The sequence below is a fragment of the Haemaphysalis longicornis genome, unplaced genomic scaffold, assembly GCF_048455015.1.
Source record: "Haemaphysalis longicornis isolate Haplotype H1 unplaced genomic scaffold, Haemaphysalis longicornis Haplotype H1 scaffold_8, whole genome shotgun sequence".
NCBI lineage: Eukaryota > Metazoa > Arthropoda > Arachnida > Ixodida > Ixodidae > Haemaphysalis > Haemaphysalis longicornis.
Window position 1 is genome coordinate 3675488 of NW_027526445.1, and position 20674 is coordinate 3696161.

General features: G+C 45.4%; 1 protein-coding gene and 1 non-coding gene across 5 annotated transcripts in view; both read right to left on the minus strand.

Moving 5' to 3' along the window:
• The window catches only part of LOC144149832 (N-acetylated-alpha-linked acidic dipeptidase 2-like), a 380783-nt gene that overhangs the window by 299056 nt on the left and 61053 nt on the right, over positions 1 to 20674 (minus strand). For 3 of the 4 annotated variants that reach the window (XM_077681511.1, XM_077681510.1, XM_077681514.1), the window contains exons 6-8: positions 18542 to 18722; positions 15125 to 15215; positions 14292 to 14378 (exon numbers count right to left, since the gene is read on the minus strand). In XM_077681511.1, the coding sequence (XP_077537637.1) occupies positions 14292 to 14378; positions 15125 to 15215; positions 18542 to 18722 (359 nt within the window). The remainder of the gene's footprint in view (positions 1 to 14291; positions 14379 to 15124; positions 15216 to 18541; positions 18723 to 20674) is intronic. The other variant, XM_077681512.1, reaches the window with a different exon arrangement.
• Trnaa-ggc (transfer RNA alanine (anticodon GGC)) lies at positions 7507 to 7579 on the minus strand. The gene has a single exon. It is a non-coding gene; the product is annotated as a tRNA-Ala (tRNA).

The window sequence follows — 20674 nt, forward strand, 5'->3', positions numbered from 1 at the left end:
CACAATGGGGTGGGGTGCATATGGCAGACATTCTCAAATAATGAATAGCAGCCTACCATTGTCGCTGAAGAAGAAAGTGTACGACAACTGCATCTTACCAGTACTCTCCTACGGGGAAGAAACTTGGAGGCTCACTAAAAGGGTTCAACTTAAATTTAGAACGACTCAGCGGGCAATGGAGCGGAGAATGATAGGTGTAACATTAAGGAACAAGAAGAGAGCGGAGTGGGTCAGGGAGCAAACTGGTGTTAAAGACATATTAGTAGAAATGAAGAAGAAGAAATGGACGTGGGCAGGGCATGTAATTCGAAGCCAAGATAACCGCTGGTGATTAAGGGTAACAGAGTGGATCCCTAGAGAAGGCAAGCGTTGCTGGGGGCGGCAGAAGGTTAGATGGTCAGATGTGATCAAGAAGTTTGCGGAGATAAATTGGTCACAGTTGGCACAGGACCGAGGTAATTGGAGAATAATGGGAGAGGCATTTCCCCTGCAGTGGGCGTAGATAGGCTGGTGATGATGATGATAATGATGATGATGACGAGTATTCTTGGTACGAGATGGGTAATGAGAACTAGCCTCATTCGAGGAGTTCACCTATGTTCGGTTGACTGTGACCAGTTTACTTGCGGCTAGTTCTCGAAGACCCGTTAAGAAGTCAAGGGCGGTCACATACCCCTAAATCCGTTGCCAGGGGGGTGGACAGCCCGAAGAAGCAATGCGTTTAGCGTAGCGGTAGGACACCTCGGTTCGTAGCATTCAGTGCTGTCGCCAGAGGGCGCACAATTGTGTACGCGCGCAGTCGGTTTCGATACATGCCGGCGTTTGAGTCGATCAGGAGGATTGGGGGTATCATCAGCGCTGGTTAACCGAGGTAGCTAAGTAGATGACCGCTGCTCGCGGTGTCTGTCCGTCGATCGTAACACCAGGCATGCCATGCAGCCTGAACTTGGGGTGCATTATTAACAGCGAAACTGTTTAGCAAATCGTAATTTTCGTGTCCGCCGTTAAAAATACGATGAAACAATGCAGAGCGCACGAGAGCCCCTGCCTCTCGGCGACCGTTGAGTGGCTCAAAAAATAGAAAAAAATGATTGCTTGTGTGCGTGCTTCGCACTCACCGCCCAGCCTTCCGGCCGCACGATTGTCAAGTAAAGCGTACTCGTTTCGGGAGAGCAGCCAAGATTGGCAAAAAAATTCCATTGTTCGCAATGATCGTTGCAACACTTTCTCGGAACAAGAAAGACTCCAGTGTCCGACGTAATCGTGGCAACACTCGCTCGGACCGAGAAAGACACTTCATAGCGTAGGCCGCTCAAAGCTGATGTCCCATTTCCAAAAAAATGAAGGAATCTCACACTTCTAGCAACAATGATGGAGTAAAGGTCATTGCGGCAGTGAAGCAGCAGCAACTCGGGGGCAATGGTGCGCCGAAACCGTCTTATTAAAGCGCTAGGTTGCGCGAGTTGGTTACTGACTAAAAAATTCATCGTACTAGCGAACATTAGGACAGGGACAAAGCTTAAAAATTGGCCGCGTATCTGCTCTTTTTGTTGCAAATGCCATCAAAAGACAATAGTCTTCATCGGCTTTTGCGAAGTAAATGCCTCCCTTCGCTTTCCTGCCCACCTCTCATGTTGTTCCTCTTGCGTCGCGCTCCTCCCAAGGTAAAGACGCCAAAGGTTTGCTTAAATCACTTTAAATTTCCCGCGTTCCACTGCTCCAAACGGGGCGTCTCGATGCGAACGCTGCCGTACGGCGAAGACGCGCGTTAGTCGAGGCGCCCTACTTCAACGTTTATAGAACCGCGTTTCCCTACTCCACGTGCGTTGCAAGCAGAACGTGGAAGCGATCTAGTGGAACCTTTCGTAACTCTTGCCACTTGATTTCTTCAAATGCCGCCAGAAGCTATATGGCGCGGGCGACAGCAGGCGACGGCGGAGTGATATTTTTTTCTTCAGTTGATGAAGTATTTAATCTCGCCAAAATCAAACGTGTACGATTTTTTATAAAGGAACGCTGCAAATATCACTTCTGTATTAATTTGTTGTCTTATATATGCGTAATGTCTTGTTGTTCTTCAACAATATTGACAAGTATGAACATTACACCGGACTTAGACGGGCACATTTAGCTGTGACTATATAAGACTATTGCGCAGGCATTGTTTTGCTTTGGCCGGGTGGCTGAATCAAGTCACAGACAGACAGACGGACAGACATACATACAGAAAGACCAAATTTTCTGGGTTTAAGTAGCCCAAGAAAGACTATGGTCTTTAAAAAAGAACCACCACCGATGTGGTTAGTCTGTGGACAGGTGCTCCCTACGCAATCACCAAACATCTGTTCGGCATTAACTGTGTACTATAATACAACTCTACGTGTGAACGAGGTTACACAAAGGCGATGTTTTGAAAGTGTTGTGGCTTTGTACACTCAATTATTTTTGTAGTGTTATTGTACTATATTGCTTTAGAAAACTTTGAAATAATAAAAATTTTCTGAACGTTTTGAATATAAATGTTATTGTACGGTAAATAAAAAAACAGAGAAAGAGTGTGCACATACAACTTTTTTACTACGTAGTTGCAGTTTAACGCAGCAGTACACAGACAACTTCAGATATTGTACACTGCTAGAGAATTTTTATATACCAGTTAGGCAAAGCAACAGAACGTAAGTGAGAGGGAGATTTTGCGTCTCCAGTTTTTTTTCTACACTCGGCGACACGACGAAAGCACTACAAAAACAGTTCAGCTTTCCACCAAACTACATGCCAACATACCCGTCTGTGGCAGCATATTTTAGGACACAGCCCTATTGGCCGCCGTGTCTGGGCTGAGACGCGTCTTCATCGTAACCGGGTAAACGACGGCGAGACCGAATAGTGAAAACACCGGTAAACGATGGCAAGACCGAACAGTAAAAGAAAGAAAATGAGGAGAGTGCCGCGAAATTGTGAGGGGAGGGCGGTTCGCGGTGGCGGCCCGAACGCTCCCCGAAAGTGTGCGGAGGGGAAGGGATGAGGGCAGTATGCGGTGCCCGCATGAGGCGCTCTTCTGCGCGACGCTGACGAAAACGTGAGGGGGGCAAGCGCGTGACGATGGTGTGCGTTCCCTGCCTAAGAGGCGGATCGCGGTACCTCCCTCAGACATACTTTGCGCCGACAACGCAAAGGCTTATCATCGCTACCGCCGAGGGAACCCACGAGTTAATGTCAGAGGACTCAGAGTTTAATTATAGCACTGCTGCTGTGCCCTAATATCTCATTAGGGACTATTGTAATCGCCAGTCATTTTTTCAGAGGCGAAAAACATTAGGGACTCGAAGCAGGAAAGAAGCAGTACACCTACGACGCCTCCTAACTGCGTCAGTACTCACACCGGCGCTCCTCCATCACATATACCCCGACGATTATCCCAGCGCCCAGTGCGACAGCAAGGTACGGCCAATCGCTGGCACATCCTATGGGACTGTGCAGCCATACAAGACGGCGTCAGCTTCACAGAATACCCCGCAGATCTCCAACTCGCCATCGCCTCAACCAACAAGTCGGATCAAGAGTGGGCCATCCAGCAGGTTCTCAAGGCGCTCGAAAGGCACTGACTCCGCAAAGGGGTCCCTGTCGAGTAGGGCTGCCCAAGAGGATGCAACGCACGGCCACGTTGAGGTCGGCCCGTCAACCGGGCTTTACCTACTGCACGATTTACTCAATAAAGTCATTTCCATCCATCCCATCCGGGCTGTCGGCGTCTCATGTAGTCACGGTACTAAAACATCGGGGAACTCGTTCTCAAACGCCTCGCGCCCGAACGTAGCGCGTACTAAAAGAACACAACGAGGCAGTCATTTTCTAACGCCTCGCGCAAGAACGTTTCCTCTACGTGGGTGGGGAAACCGCCCGCTGGTAGTGTAGTGGTCATCGCACCAGACCGGTATTCTGGAGGTCGTGTGTTCGGATCCCACACGGAGGGCATTTTTTCACGACTTCCTTCCAGACTCAAAAATTCTTCATCTGTTTCTATGACCTACCGAATTCCCCCCTATTGCTTTCCGAGGTTTTCTTGAATGCCAACCCTTATTCTGTCTTAATTCACCCAGCCCCTCATTTCCCATTTCTGATTCGCTACATGCATAGCGAGGGCCTCTGTTGAGTGCAGAGCGTGAGTGCAGAGTGGATGGACTCCGTTGAATCGAAGCATGCTGTCAAAGCCGGCAGATGCGACCGACAGAAGGCCGCGGCGTCAGACTGCTTGCACCCTGTTCTTGAAGAGACGCGAATGTCGTTTTTTTAATCCGGAGGGCCAAATGTGCAAGCCGTCCCGTGAAATCATTGAGGAACGACAAGCAACATCGGGCGTGGTGGTCGGTAACAACATCGAATGTGCGGTCGTATAAATAAGGGCGGAATTTCCCAAGGATCGAAGAATGGCCAAGCACTCTTTCTCCGTTACCAAAAAATTGGACTCAACATTGGTGAGTGTCCGTATGGCATACGCAACGATGTATTCTAGATAACCTGACTTTAGCTGTGCGAGAACAGCGACGAGGCCGACACTATTGGCATCCGTGCGCACTGGTGGTACAAAATAGGTGGTGATGTCAACGAGCTCCGTAGAGTAGAAAAGACCTCACAACAGTCGGGTGACCACGCAGATCGTCGCTACCGAGTAGTCTTGTCAAAGGTGCTAAAATGGAAGCGAAATTTTGTACAAACGGGCGGAAATGAGAACAGAGGCCAGTAAAGCTGTGGAGCGCCTTGACTCACGTCGGCTTGAGAAACCCCTCAACCTGTTGCAGCTTGTTCGAGTCAGGTAGAAAGCACTCCTTGGACACAACATGGGCTAAGATGGTCAATTTTCTGACTCATTTTCAGTGGCACATTTTCAAGTTTAGCTCTAGTCCAGCGACTGTGAGGCAGGTAAAAATTTGTTTGAGCCATATTAGGTGCGCCTCGAAATTTGGAGAAAATACGATATCGTCGAAGTAGCAGACACGTGTTCCACTTCACACCAATTAAGATATTGTGCATCATTTTTTTTAAATGTTGCGGGCGCGTTTCCACAGCCAAACGGCATTACAATAAACTCATAAAAACCGTCAGGAGTAACAAAGGCTGCTTACGGTCGGTTAGATTCGGCCATCGGCACCTGCCAATAGCCGCTTTCATTGACAGTGTGTCTAAGTGTAATAAATTTATGAATTAAAAAAACTCAGGTACTTCCCTTTCGTGATGCGAACGGAAACCTCATTCCAATATAGTAGCCGTACTTTTTTCGAAATAGTAATTGGAAATATTTACATGCTTGGACAAGGGAAGCTCAGGAGAGGAACGTGCGTGGGTTAGGTTGTTAATAAAGCGGAGTCTTAAAAGACGTCTCTTTTTGGCTGACATACTGGAGTGCGCAGACCGAACATCCTAGGAGGTATACGACATTCGACCTATCGCCATTAAAATCGCCTTTAATTTTTACGGAAAAGTTCGAAGCTGTGCTTTTTACTGTTAGTGACGTGGTCATATAAGCGCACTCTTTGCAACGAGCTATTTGGCAAGGAGAACACCCATGCGAAGATGGCGATGCGATCGTGGAAGAGGTTAGCATGTCCCGTAGGTTTTTTTAACGGCATTAATGTGTGCGGTGGCTCTTTAAAAATGCTTTCAAGTCGCTGGCTTTGCATAAGGATGTTCTGATGCTTCTTTAAAACAGCTCTGACTTTCGGCGCGGACGCAGAGTGGGTGAGTGCGGGATTAGGTTGCGAATAAGCCGTTGTGTTATACCGCGGTTCAAGCAGCGTTTTGTGGTACAGGTAATCTGCACGCTTCCGAGCATCGTCAGTTAATTCTTGTGGGTAGTTTTGCTTGATTTGAGATTCCCAGAGTTTGTCATGGTTATCAACAAAATCTGATTGCTCAGAGCGTATTCTTTTGAAGCGAAGGGTTTGCCTGTATGGTATAGTAGTTTTATTGTGTTTAACATGGCAGCTTTCAAAGTGTACATACTGATGCCTGTCAGTGGGCTTTCTATAGAGGTTTGTCGAAACGTTTCCATCAACTAGGGACACGGTGACATCGAGAAAGTCAATTGTAGATTCTGAGATATTGTGCGACAAGTGAATAGACAAGTGAGCGTTATTAAAATCAGCAATAGAGCAATAAAGTCCAGATTCCCTGTGTTGCCAAATTAAGAAGATGTCATCGATAAAACGCAGAAAAATTATTTAAGGGAGCGTTCAGCAAGAAATTTGTCTCCTAGGACACCCAAAAAGGTATTTGCGCAATTAGGGTCTATTCTTGTGCCCGTAGCAGTTCAACTTACTTGCAATTAATGTTCATCGGAAAATTAAATTGATCATGGTTGCTAGCGCGGAACTGTCAATTGGCTTGTAATCATCTGAGCGTTCATGTAAGTGAAAAAAGCCTTTATACCGCCTGCGGGCGGGATGTTAGTGTAAAGCGATGCCACATCAAGAGTTACAAGAAGCGAACCACGGGGAATGTTAAGATCGGCTATATAAAATAGGAAGTGATTCGTGTCTTTAACGAAAGACGCCAGATTTGGAGCTATTTTGTTAAAGGGGTTATCAACAAATTGCAAAATATTCTTTGTCACAGTGCCTATTTCGTTCGCATAACCAAAGGGAAGTACGTGAGTATTTTTAATTCATAAATTTATTGCAGTTAAACACGGTATTAATGAAAGTGCAGGAAAGCTAGCCTGCTTCTAGTCCTGATATGCCCCCGTAATTGCATTATTCCTATTGGAACCGTAGAAGCAGAGCAACCAATTCTAATGCGGCTTTACCGACTTGTTTGATTGCGCTATGAAACCGATATGCAACGTTTCCAGTAACGAATGCATTTTTACTTTCAGTTTTTATATATCGCTCCTGATGTGTTTGCCTATAAAGTGTTCAGATGCCATCCCCGAACGTTATCATTTTGCGTGAAAAAGGCCGTTGTTGATCCCCCTTGATCTCATATTCCGCATAAGTTCTCTATTTGTAAACTTCCTGCTAATTCACAAGTGTGCAAACACACATGTGTGGTTTTCTCATTTTCTTATTTTATTATTACATTTCCTGTGTGTGTTGATGTGAACCTGCCAACTGGCAAGACTTTATTCGTGAGCCTTTAAGCTTTTATCATTTCGTGCCTATATATTCCGCGCGCTCAATTACCAAAGTTTACTCTGACGAATACCGCACCCGGTCGAAACGTGAGTTTTACCATCGTTTACCTACGTGCGCCCACCCTCTCATGTATGTATGTATGTATATATATATATATATATATATATATATATATATATATATATATATATATATATATATATATATATATTTTAGCGAATGAGAAAATGGGAAATGAGGGGCTCCGTGAAATAAGACACAAAACAAGGGTTAATTTGGCAGTCAAGAAAACCTCGGAACGCAAAGGCGGGGTTGTCGAGGGTCATAGAAAGAGATTAAGAATTTTTTGAATCGAAAAGAAAGTTGTGAAAAAATGCCCGCCGGGTGGGATCCGAACCCACAACCTCCAGAATGCCGGTCTGGTGCGATAACCACTACGCTACCCGCGGGGCTGTTTCCCCAGCACTTTGTCGGGTATTTATGTTAAGGTATTTTTGTTTCCTGCACTTGGGGGTGGTAGCCAGCACCACTCAGACTACTCGGGGTGAAGGGGACCTTCTTTCTAACCCCCGGGCCGTACCTCGAGTGTCTACGACATGTCGAGAGTGGTCGACCAGCGCTGAACCCTCTTAAGCTCCCTTTGGCACCAAGACTGCCAGAACAGAGGCCCTCGCTAAGCATGTAGCGAATCAGAAAATGGGAAATGAGGGGCTCCGTGAAATAAGACAGAAAACAAGGGCTGGCAGTCAAGAAAACCTCGGAAAGCAAAGGGTAGGTTGTCAAGGGTCATAGAAAGAGATGAAGAATTTTTTTAGTCGAAAAGAAAGTGGTTAAAAAATGCCCGCCGGTGGGATCCGAACCCACTACCTCCAGAATAGCGGTCTGGTGCGACAACCACTACGCTACCAGCGGGGCTGTTTCCCCAGCCGTTTCTCGGGTATTTATGTTAAGGTATTTTTGTTTCCTGCACTTGGGGGTGGTAGCCAGCGCCACTCGGACTACTCGGGGTGAAGGGGACCTTCTTTTTAACCCCCGGGCCGTGACTCGAGTGTCTACGACATTGCGAGAGTGGTCGACCACCCTTGAACCCTCTTAAACTCCCTTTGGCACGAAGACTGCCAGAACAGAGGCCCTCGCTAAGCATGTAGCGAATCAGAAAATGGGAAATGAGGGGCTCCGTGAAATAAGACAGAAAATAAGGATTGGCAGTCAAGAAAACCTCGGGAAGCAAAGGGGAGGTTTTCGAGGGTCATAGAAAGAGATAAAGAATTTTTTGAGTCATATATATATATATATATATATATATATATATATATATATATATATATATACATATATATATATATATTTATATATATATATATATATATATATATATATATATATATATATATATATATATATATATATATATGTATGTATGTATGTATATATATATATATATATATCTCAAGGGCTAATGTGTTGCAGTCAGTCGAACACAGCGAGGTATCGAGGTATACTAGGGGCTGTCATTCATCGCATCTTGCGGATGTCCGCTGACCACTACAGTGCAAGACCCCTTCTCGTCAAAGACCAATCAACATCATCATCAGTACTGTTTCTATTGCCTGCAATATTTTTATCGGCGTACACGTTTACAGCCCCCTTTATTCACGCACACACTTCTTCATTAATTTCTTAAAATTCTTGTAGCCGGTGGTTCCTCACATGGACACAGAATTTGCAGCAATCCACGTGTACCGCTCCAACCACTATTGTGGAGTAAAACGAAGTCATATTTCCACGTTTCCGAGAGCTTGCTACATTTGATGATAGGTAATTATAATAGCGTGGGCCCACCTAGCATCAGGGCCCACACACAACTCAAGGATGGCGAATGTTTGTGGATGCGCAATGGAAGTGGGGTTGTACCACGTAGTAGCTGCTCGCCGACGATAGGACCCCTTGATATTTTAAAAACTGGAGTTTTACTCTATTATCAGTTAATAATGCGCAATCATTTTTTGTCGAGTACCCCAACATTGGCCGTGGAAGGCCCTGTAGCTGCTCAAAAATGCGTAATTTGCGAATATAAGACAAAGAGACGTTTAATTAGTGGAAATGTACAGTCCTTGTCTAAATTATCTGGGCCAAGCCGGAAACGCGCTGGCTACAAAAATTGAATGTACAAGATTGCGTCCCGAACAAGGCTGAAACGATTTATGCAGCAAAAGGTAAAGAGAACACATTTTCTTTCTTATTGCCTTAAAATGTTTTTGTCACATTGAAGGGTTAAGCCGAATATTTGAATTCTTTGTGGTCGAGAAGGTTCGGGATTGGCCCACAAAATTTTGTCAAAGGGCGCACATTGTAACAAAGCTAAATAAAATATTGCAATATCCAAATCTGTGGTTGATAGCAAACTCTGGAAATCATCGACGGTCACAGAAAACTAAGCAAGGAGAGATAACGAGGTCATATTAAAAAGGTGATGTGAAATAAAGAGATCGCAGAAATCAAGCAATCATTCGCCTTCGCGCCATAGGGCAAAAAAGAAAAATATCTGAAGACCAAAATACAGAAATGAACTAACAAATTCACAAAAGTCAGTGGATGTAGCGCCTTCCCCTGAATAAATCAATGTAAAATTATATGCTAAAATATGAAAATTAGGTCATGTAATCACGAATGTCAACCTAATGTACAACATAGCGCACTGAAATATTTAGCGAAAAGAACAGTAAAAAAATCCTCTGTCTCACCTGGCGTGCTTTTTCAAGGTCACCCAGGAAGCGGTTAATGTTGCTTCAACCACCCAAGTTGATGCAACAATGAAGCCTTGAGCGAAAGCTTAAACATAAGTGAGAAATTCTCAGAATTCTTGTAATATTTTAACTTGAACTACGCGCGGATGATTGATTAAAGAGCTAGACAGTGAGGCAGTGAACGCGTGCCCGGTTTCCCTGTGTATGAATATTCCTAGTCATACATGGCTAATGACGCCTTTTTTGACAAGTTCACCTATGTCAGGTTGGCTGTGACGAGTTTACTTCCGATTAATTCTCGACGACCCCTCCAGAAGTCAAGGGCGGTCCCATACCACAAAAAACCGCGCCAAGAGAGGGACAGCCCACGGAGCAATGCGTTCATCGTTAGCGGTAGGACACATGGGCCCGTCGAATCCAAAACGGCCGCCAGAGGGGACGCGAATGCCTGCGTGCAGGGTGGATTCAATGACTTGCGGCGTCCGTGTCCATGAGGAGGTTTGCGGGTATCACCAGCGCTGGTTCAGGTGAGAGGCCAAACCAAAATGGCAAATGTTTTACAAAATGTCAATTTTTTAAATGCAGAGCATTTCTTTAACTCACGATGTCACCCGGTGTTGTCGGCGTGCCTCGGCGTCCGCAACAGCCGTTCCAGGCGCGCCCTCTCCCCCACTCCTCCTCTCCCGCATCACGCTACCCTCCTCGCTCTGAACAACAGGTCCGCACCCCTCCCCCTACACTATATAAAAAAATAATACTTACCGGCGCCTGGTTTCGATCCCACGACCCTGCGGGCGGAACGCAAGGTACATGGTGCTCTACCCACTGCGCCACAAAGCCGACACAGAATGGAAGGCTACGAACGCGCCTTATATCCTTGACTCATTCAAACTACGTCAAGAAGCTGCTGATACAACGCATTCACTACCACCAACTCCCCAAACACTAAACGTTAACGCAATACACCCACCCCCAATGCGACGCATTTACTCGAGTCCCCGTCGCGGGGAGATGGGCCCTTTTTGCCTGTCTTTATGAACACCCGCTCGAACCTTTGAGATAACGAAATAAGCGGTTAATTTATCAGAATAAGCCCTGTCCGCGTATTCGCTTCTGACAAACTTTGAAAGGGAAACTAAAGCAGTTCTGTGGTTGAGAAAAAACTATTTTAGCCCCTTGGCTTCCACGCGCTGCGGGCCGTTCCTGCCTAGTATTGTTACTGTTGTTTGTTAGATGTGGAATGTATTGGACATAAGTTTGTTAAAAAAGTTTCTTCCTACACAGTTTCTTTCGGAAGATACAGAAAAGAAATGTAAACCCACCCGGCTTCTAAAAAACCGAAACTGAAACTTCCAGTTTTCTGGGCAACACAGACATTCTATGCTTTGGAGTTTTTAGCTGATTATTTAACACTGAAATCACGTACAAGGACCAAGCTTTCCAGGTAAATCCGCAAACATTACACTCCTTCCATGCCATACCACAATTTTACGAGCAGAAATGTGTAGCATACGTCGCACGCGCGGGGATCGGAAATTGCCTCTGCTTTAACGGGAATCCCCTTTGTTTTTATCCCCAATACAGCATGTTCTTTCTCTGCCTTACCAAAGTCTCTCCGAAGTAGGTGAACGACGCGACCGACTAGTCAGTCTGATCGTTGTTACTCGCTATCCCTTCCCACTCTCCATGACAAAGGCCCCAGCACTTCTCAAAACTAACGTACTTTATTCTGTGTTACATTAAAAACTTCTTTAGGACGGCTGTGGCATCAGTAGCACTTGTATGGACAGTACTAGGTCAAACTACGTCATCCGTGTATTGCCTTGCTTCCACTTCACCTGCTCTAAAAGAGATGTCTGATGCCGTTGTATACACACAGCGGGACTAATTGACACAGCGAAGAGCAAGTGTGAAGCTGGAGATTCTTACTAAAGGGATAATAGCAATTCCGTATTACGTGTGGTCTTCTTGTTCATTACTGTATTAGTAGTTTAATCTATATATACAATGTTGATTACTGCCCGGATCATGGTATTACCTATTACCTTAGTATTCTCCAAGACTGAAAGACAATATCATGTCAGAGACTATCAAAAGCTTATTCTAGCTCAAGTAACGGAAAATTCTTCTTTAAACGTTTTCTAACCAGAAGAACTTAAGCCAATAATCTGTAGTACTGGAGATTTCCCTGCGCTTAGATCACCAATGGCCTTTTCTAGTGGGTACACCATGGTATCCAGCTCCAATATTTCAGTTGCGGTTTCCTTCGACTGCGCCCTTCTATATGAAATCCTCTTGCAGAAAACACCGCGACTATTTTTAATCCCGATTGTTCCGTTTTGTGTGTGTGTGTTCTTTGTTGTTGTTGTTGTTTTTGTTGTACTAGATTGTGGGCCTGCTTGTGGGCCTCGCTTGTGGGCCTGCTTGTGGGCCTGCTTTTTTCATCTGTAAGCGAGCCTTTAGTTGCCTTTTAATCAGAGAAGAACCTTTTGCACCGGCCCTTGCCGCGGCTTCTCTCAGTTTTACATTCCTTTTTACGGAAGGTGTGTGGTTAAACTATGCTGCTAACGGTTCAATTATATATAGTTGCATCAACATGCCGTTGCGCGCGGTAGCGATCTGGTTGATTTTTAGCAAATTCGAGAAACCGTTTCCGCTCAGTGACTAGCAACTGCGAAGAACTATTAAATGCCTTGGCTAGTTCGTGAGCGGACACAGTTTGGCCGGTTGTGTTGAAATAAAACGATGTTCCCATACGATGCAGCCGCCATGACGCAACTTTGTTTAGACCATTATCAATAATTCCCACATTTTTTGTTCCCTCAAGATAATTATGACAAAAGTGGGCGAACGCTTTTAATTTTTTTCTTCTTTGGTGTTTTACCTGGATGACTCTCTTGATAATCCCCATTTTAGCTTTTAAAACGCTCGCATGCATCGCACAGTAACCGGACTGCTCGTAAGATGGCATTTCGCATAGGCGTATTGGCAACAGGCCGGTTTCTAACGGGGAAACATTTGTCGCATGCCAGTTTGTCACACAGGAAAGTTTTTCTTAGGTGGGATAGATGAAATGTCCAGGTGTTCTTTTTCAAATGCATATGTGCTTCAGTTAAATGCAATAGGCGTGAATATCACGGAGGATAGGAAGCGAGACAAGGAGAAAGCATGATCAAGAGAACGTCTTCGAAAAGGGGTCAAGAATAAGAGCCAGCATCCCCCTCCCCACTCTTGCTTGAGTAGCCTACGCAATGGAGTATCCAATCCACAGCGCCAAGCTCATCCTTTAAATAATTTTGCCACTTTCTGCTAAAGTGTATTCGTTCTTGCGGTTTAGTTGACAAGTAAACGCAGACCATTCTCAATGGCAAATAACAGCTTTACGAGCCATACGGGATTCGTTTTATACTCCCCAACACCACCGTTTTCCTCCAACACTCCAGGCTGGAGGAAAGGCGACGGAAACTTCTCTACGGGATGAGACTGACCCGTGACACCTCTGTGCCAAAAAAGGAACTGCCCTCACGTGAACGGAACGTTTTCAGAAGGCCAGCGTAACCAGAGGGATCGCTTCAGTTCCGGTCACCTCGGCTACTAAATATTCCTACTGAAGAGCCCCTGCAGGGGCTTGCCATTCCGACGCCTTCTCGCTGCACGCAAGCCGGAATTGCAATGAGTATATACAGAAATGATCTGTTATAACGAAGTGAGCGGGGTGGCAAAATATTTTTGTTATAAGCGGTATTTTGATGTAAGCTACCACTCGATAAAAGCTAACGTATTTGAGCTCTAATTGCGCCACAACTGACAAGAACAACAACACAATGTATCAAGTGAAGCAAAGCTGACCAATTTTGCACTAGCGGCTTTACATGATCCCTGAGCAATTCTTTCATGAGGTGCGCAGCCGTGAGGTTTGCAAAACAAGCGTTTTTACTCGCCCCGCTTTCGACGACACTACTAATTCTGCGCTTCGACAGTCAGTGTACGCGCAACGTCGCGTCCACGCCATTGACCAATGTCTAGAAACAAAATTGAATCACCCTATCACGCACCCGCCGCGGTGGCTCATTGGATAAGGCGTTGCGCTGCTCAGCACGAGGTTGCGGGTTCGATTCCCGGCCGCGGTGGCCGGTTCGCTGATGTAGGCGAACAGCAAAAACGCCCGTGTGTACGAGATTTTGCGGCACGTTAAAGATCCCTAGGTGGTCAAAATTATTCCGGAGCCATCCACTACGGCGCGCCTCATCGCCTGCGTTGCGTCGGCGCGTTATACCGTACAATCAATCACCCTACCACGCATTCGGGCCGTTTTTCTGAAGCCGGGTGGCACGAATCGAGCGTGACCAGCTCGAGAAAATCGCCCGGGAAACACCAGCTTGCGTTGACCCGCCATTTTGACAGTCTGACTCACCGCTGGCTCGCCGGCGCTCGGCGACGCCTCCGCTCGCCACTGTGCTCTAAGCAGGTCCAGCTCTTCCCGCGCTTCGAGTAATGAGGCCTAAAATGCATGCGTTTGGGTCGGGACCAGATGACATTTAGAATAAAGCGATATTTCGAGTAAAGCGATTTCGTTATAATGAAGGATTACTGTACTTAAAATACTTGGCAGATGTTTCATTTTCTCCTTTGTATAGCGAGCAGAAAACTATCATTCATGAGAATCGCCTGGGTTATTGTAGAAATGAAGAATTTCAGCGAAGGTTTATACTAGGCATACAACTCCAACACATAGAACAGACCGTGCTGACGAACACAAACTTCTTTTTGTAATAGGTTGGTTGAAAAGTGCTATAATATTGACGTAGATCTTCAATAATTCATATAAACGCTTCTGCGCGTTTCCAACATACCACAAGAAGGTCAATTGTGCAGTTTTTTACCACCATTTTGTTTAGCCAGAAAGGGTGTAAAGAGTTCTTGGATGTAGAATTGAATAGGCGCGATCACCTCTCAACGAATCATTTGTACGCATTCCACACATTTTTAGAGGATTGGGGTGCAATAAAATTGAGTGCGCATGCACGGCCTGGTTCACTGTGAGGCCTCCAATTCAAGCTATGTTGCTGATGTTCATTTTCCATTGGAAATGTAGGAATAAAACCATGGCTTGACGGTTTCCATAACTGCTTAAAACATCAATACGTCTGCACAGCGGTGTGATTCCGTCATTCTGTATACAAGTATTATGAACTGAGGGCAAGCGCGCCTTTGCATGTGACGCAAGCGACTTCCCCGTATACTTACCGCAGGATTTCGGCAGCTTCTTCCGACGACGCCGTGAAGACCGGGATCCCCGGTAGCTTGGCCTCTCGCACGGGCATCCTGTAAGCGTCCTCTTGAGAGATCGGAAAACGAGCACGCCGGCTGGAACACAAGCTGACGCTTTCACTTATCCTTTTATTGACTATTGCTGTTAACAACGTTATGCGACGTTGAGATTTGCCACCGCGAGTAAGGAAACCAATGTATATTCAGGTACACTGTAGACTTTAGTGGTGAAGCATTTAAGTTAAGTAGCTAGGTCATCTGGTGATCGCATGCAATAGACATGTCACCATTATAGGATGGTATTAGCACCAATGCAATGTTAAGAGTGAGTTGTAAAAGACGTAGCTTTGTAATGGGTCTGGTGTTTGCAAGAAAATCAAAACTATGTTTGAGTTTAATATAGGCAAATACTCTGCGTAAAAGAATACAGCTCGCCATAAACACACCTGCTTAAAGTAGCAGAAGTTGCCCTCAAACGCCCCGATATTAGGCTACAACACAGACTAAATCAATGACCACGCAAATAAGTAAATTTGCTTGCTTCCCGTGAGTGCAAGTCGAAGCAGTCCATTCCCCTGAAGGCAAAACGCGAAGAACTTATAACTATTAGAAATCAGATGACCGAAGTTTCAAGCTAATCCTAAATGGGCATAATTATTGCTTGGGATTCTTTACAAAACACCTTGAGTTCTTTTATCTACGATGACATCCATCCCAGCACTGCTTTACTCCAACCGAAAGATAGATGCTTGAAAAAGAGACCCTGCAGCCACTTTCTAAGCCAACCTAAGGAAGAAAAGGCGCCGATTCATAAGGCTCTCACTTTTGTCTGAATGCCATAGTTACTATTCTAGATCTGGGGTCCAAACTGCTACTCAATCAAATGCGCAGTTGTGTAAAACATCTGATTTTAAACCATAGCGGCTGTAGCTGGCTATTGTGTGGAACGTACGCGTAATGCGTAACAAGTGAAAATACCAACAAAACACCGCGCGCTCATGAGCGCGTACCTCGCATCGACCTTTCCACCTTTTCCGACAAGCGCGGTGGCTTAAGCAACAAAAAAAACAGGCTAAAATGCCCAGGAGCAAGAAAATAGACTTGGAAAGTGGCTTAAGCAAAAAAAAAATCAGGAGAGCATAAATTTACACTCAATACTTGAATGGCGACGCTGCTGTAAGTGAGCGTTGCCGGACCCATAGTCGGCTCCCGGAATTTTCTCGGTATTTTTTTTTCTACAACGACGAACTTGCGGCTGAAGAGCGCTTCTCATCGCCTAGCAACCAACAACGCCACAGCTCGCACAACACCTGCTGCACGAAACCTGAACGCGACTCCAGAAACGCCGCGAATGCGTGGTGCACGTACGCGGCGCCGCTGCGCCCCAGCTGTGGTGAAGCGCTACCCTGCATGTAATGCTTGGCATGCGGAACACGACCATATCGATGTTTATCACAATGACTACTACTATCAGAGTGCAAAGAGAGGTGGCAATATTTAAATAATTTCATACTTGTACAAATGCGTGGTGGTGTGTCCTTCAGTGCTCATGTAGAAAAAAGTCGTGGAGCTTCGCTATGGTTGAAGCGTTGCGCCATTTAGTGCAAGGTTCGCTACTTCTTTATTAAATTTTATATACTACCGTACCCAGCAAAGCAGCTGAATTTATGAGAACCAGAGCACGGCAAGGATAAAAAGTAGCTGCCTAATCTCGGCCCGTACGGAGGGTAGGAAAGAATAATTTGCAAAGAGCTAAGCACAACTGCCGCTCTCCTTCTAATGATCTCCTGTATGAAATCATGACGCAATGTCGGGCCGCTGGGATTACAATTTAAGAATGTCTGAGCAGCAAACGTGATAGAACTGAATCCTAGGCGGCATTACTCACTGCGGGATTTCGCTCATTATGTGATGACATCAATATTTGCTCCACGTAATCATGTTTTTAAAGTAATGGAAGCTATTAAAACTACATGAATAAAGAAACCTGCAAAAGTTGTTAGTGTAACCATGAAATACTATCACTATCAGACATTTGATTAGTTTCTTTGCAATACTGACATCCTTTAAACGTTTGCGGTATTTTCCGTAACGATAATTCTGAGCGCACATCCCTGTAGTCACATGAAATTGAATAAGTAACTGCTTCTGGTGTAATATTTTCATACTGTGCTGTTCAAACGCGCTGTGGCAGATTCTAGGGTATTAGCGAAAGGAAATACAGCCAGTTTGAATTTCTGCGAAGTCACTCCACCACCTTAGAATGTTCACAGAACATGCTACCCTGTCTCACGCTTCCTCTATTGCGTCTTACGTCGACTGTCACTACTTCCGTTCACATAGCAGCGGACCTGGCATGTCTAGGCACGCGAACTCAGAAGAAACCCGGGGAGACCACGAAATTTGTCGGAAGTCAGCCCTAGCAACAATGCAACACCAATGTTCCATGGACAAACGTTGGGGACTAAACTTCCCACCCCCTTTCGCAACATACAAGGGATAGTAGGATGCCTTCCTACGTGTACAGAGAGCAACATACTTGCCTGTAGCCCAGGATGCATAATTTCAGGCTTTACCCTCCTTCACCCACCGGGATGTGAGGAAAAATACTGCACCGTCCTGGAGTCCAAGGTTACCAACTTTGCCTCGAACATTTTAGTAAATAGTTTGGTTAGCAGCTTTTCAGATGCCAGTACTCGAAGTGGAACTCGATGTTAATGACCGGTATGTTGCGCATTGTACTCCTCACGACGACGGGAAGGAACCACCCTGCTGTGTTGCTGGTTGCGAGCCCCACAGGTGCCCGACGAGTTATACACACAACGCATCAGCACAAACTTCTATACAACTGCACTGAGCAAAGGCAAGGAGCAACGCGGGTGTATGTGGTAGAGCCACTGCGCAGTGTGCATCGCAACAAACTTGAGAAGCCTAATGGAAAAGGCTTGTTTCGACTTCGACAGTAGCAGCCAAAGGAGCAATCATTCGACGCCACAGAGGAAGTACCTTTTTCCTCGGAGGCCATTCTGACACTAGATGTAGGTTACAGACAGACGCGATAATGCGCTACCCTTTTTCCGCTATGCGACACAAGATATCTTTTGTAATGGGATAAACTAGCGTTGCGAAGCACTTTAGTGATGATGGCCGGAAAATCAAATTACATGGTTGCCGTGAGTTCGATATTCAAAATAAGATTTCTCACTTTATTCAAATGGCCGAAAATCGAAACCCCAGCTAGTACCTCAAATATTTTAACAAGAAAGGTAATTTGAATGTACGTTACGTAATACTGCCTCAGTTCATTGGCTAAGCGGCCAGCCCCCAAAATGTTAAGGATTCGTTAGCTGTTGACGTCGTATGTTTTATCTCTAAGTAACGGCGTGTTGTTACCTGTAGCTGGGTAAATAGGCGTCAGCGGATCGCCGTTGAGAACAGCCAGCGTTCCTGAGCTGACGGCGGAGGCGGGCAGAGACATAGACTCCGGGAAGGGCCTCTGTGGCTGCAAGGCGTAGTCGGCCGGATCGGGATAGAGAATAACCGCAGAAGCACCTCGCAATTCCGCCTCTTTCACCTGGGCGAGTCAACGAATCAATCAGGCCACCATACATGATACAGTTGACAATAAGTAAGGATTTCATTTATGGCCGAATACAATACATCAATGTGTAGCCTAGTCCCTGCTATTTGCGAGATCATTAAACACTTTAAATAACCATGGGCGTGCTTATTCTGACACACCAGATCAAATCTTCCAGAGCAGATACAGTTCCTGCAATTAGCATCTCGTCGAACACGCCGCGGTGATATTTCGCTCCGAGATAGCTACAAGTAAGCCATTTCAGGTGCGACGCAGAAAGCTAATTAAATATGTTAATGGGTCCTGCCCCGCCCCTTAACAATCTAACAAATATTAGACCGCCATTATTTTTGTAGAAAACGCGTATAGGGGAACTAACAGAAGATTTTACTGTGAACAAATTACGTCGCTTTGCGAAATTCCGGCACCGCTGTTGTTCGAAACAAGGACTTTCGCTTCAAAAGCAAAGACTCCAGCACAAGCTGCTCACAACAATAAATGTGTTCGATGCAAACGAGTGGATGGCACCGGGGTCGTGCAGGAAGTGGCAGGCTTGTACTAACACGGGAACGGAATCTCGTTACGCCTGGCACAGATTCTTTAAATCAAGTGTAGTCACTACAGCGCACAAGCACGAACTATCAATTACAAGCAGCATGGGAATGCGATTGGTGTATTATTTTTGGATACAGATTTCGGCATTGTAGCACTGCGGATACTGTACTGTTCCAAAACACCATATTTCCGCGAACCATGCGTTGGATTTGTTTACGTTTACGCTTTTACCACACGGCTGCGCCGGGGTGTGTTCTCCGAGTCCCGAGTGAAGCGCATGTTCCTTTGTTTCTTTCTTATGCCGCAAGGATTATCGCATTTGATAGAGAGAATGTTTCGTTCTAACGCTACTAGCCTAGAATAGTCTTCTTTTATCTACGGTGTTTTCTGTGTAATTGATAAATGCCTGCAGAGCAGACGCCGCCGCATTCGCCTCACCGTCACTCGCCTGCGCACGTCACTTTGTTGACTGCTGCTTCACCGCCTGTGTATTCTTTGAGTTGTTAGGGGAGCACTATCTAGCTCCAATAAACTTGTCTTTCCTTCAACACAACTGCGTCGTCTAGGGCTACGTGATAATATGTATGCACGGGTCAGAAGTCAACCTCACCGTTTTCAGTGGCCCGGGAAAGGCGCCGTCACGAATAACGACAGCTGGCATTGCACTCAAAAGCGTAGACCCGAAAGAGAAGCATTCAATCGTAAAATGTTTTAACAAACAAATTATAGGGTATTTGCAAAAATTACGAAATAGTGAATGGTGGGCTAGTTGGTTTATGTTTGGCAAAAAAGCACTAAAACAGTTGAAGCCCGGGTGTTGTAAAAATGCCTTCATATCATTTGTTATTTCTGCAATTTCTTTTCCCACACCTACACGGGTACAAGTGACACTCATGATGATGATGATGATTATGATAATGAGGACCGTAGCGATGTATGCGTAACGCACGTGTCGCCACTGAGGCCCTCATAAGATATACGTTCCACGAAGTGTCCTTTCGTGCAAAATATTCGAATCTGTTTGGTCACTCTGACAAAGTAGGTACAGTAATAGAATGTGTAATTGTCGCTCATGTAAAAGGGTATGAAGCGTAATTATTCTAAACGACCAGAGGATCAACCTAAAAGTAATCATATCAGCCATCCTTTTGTTGCGATTACTGGCCGTGTTTTTGCGGTGATCGGAAATATAATGAATCTGTTTAGGTCATTACTTAGATAATATTGCTCATGTTAGGGAAGTATGGCAAACACTTCTCCCCTATTTTTTAATATCCGCTGCAGGCAAATATTTACGGTTGGTTAACATCTCGCGAAAGCGTAACTGAGCTAGCTTAATGAGGTAGGTTAAGCAACACACCAAAATATCCTTGCACTGTAGCGTTCCGCCG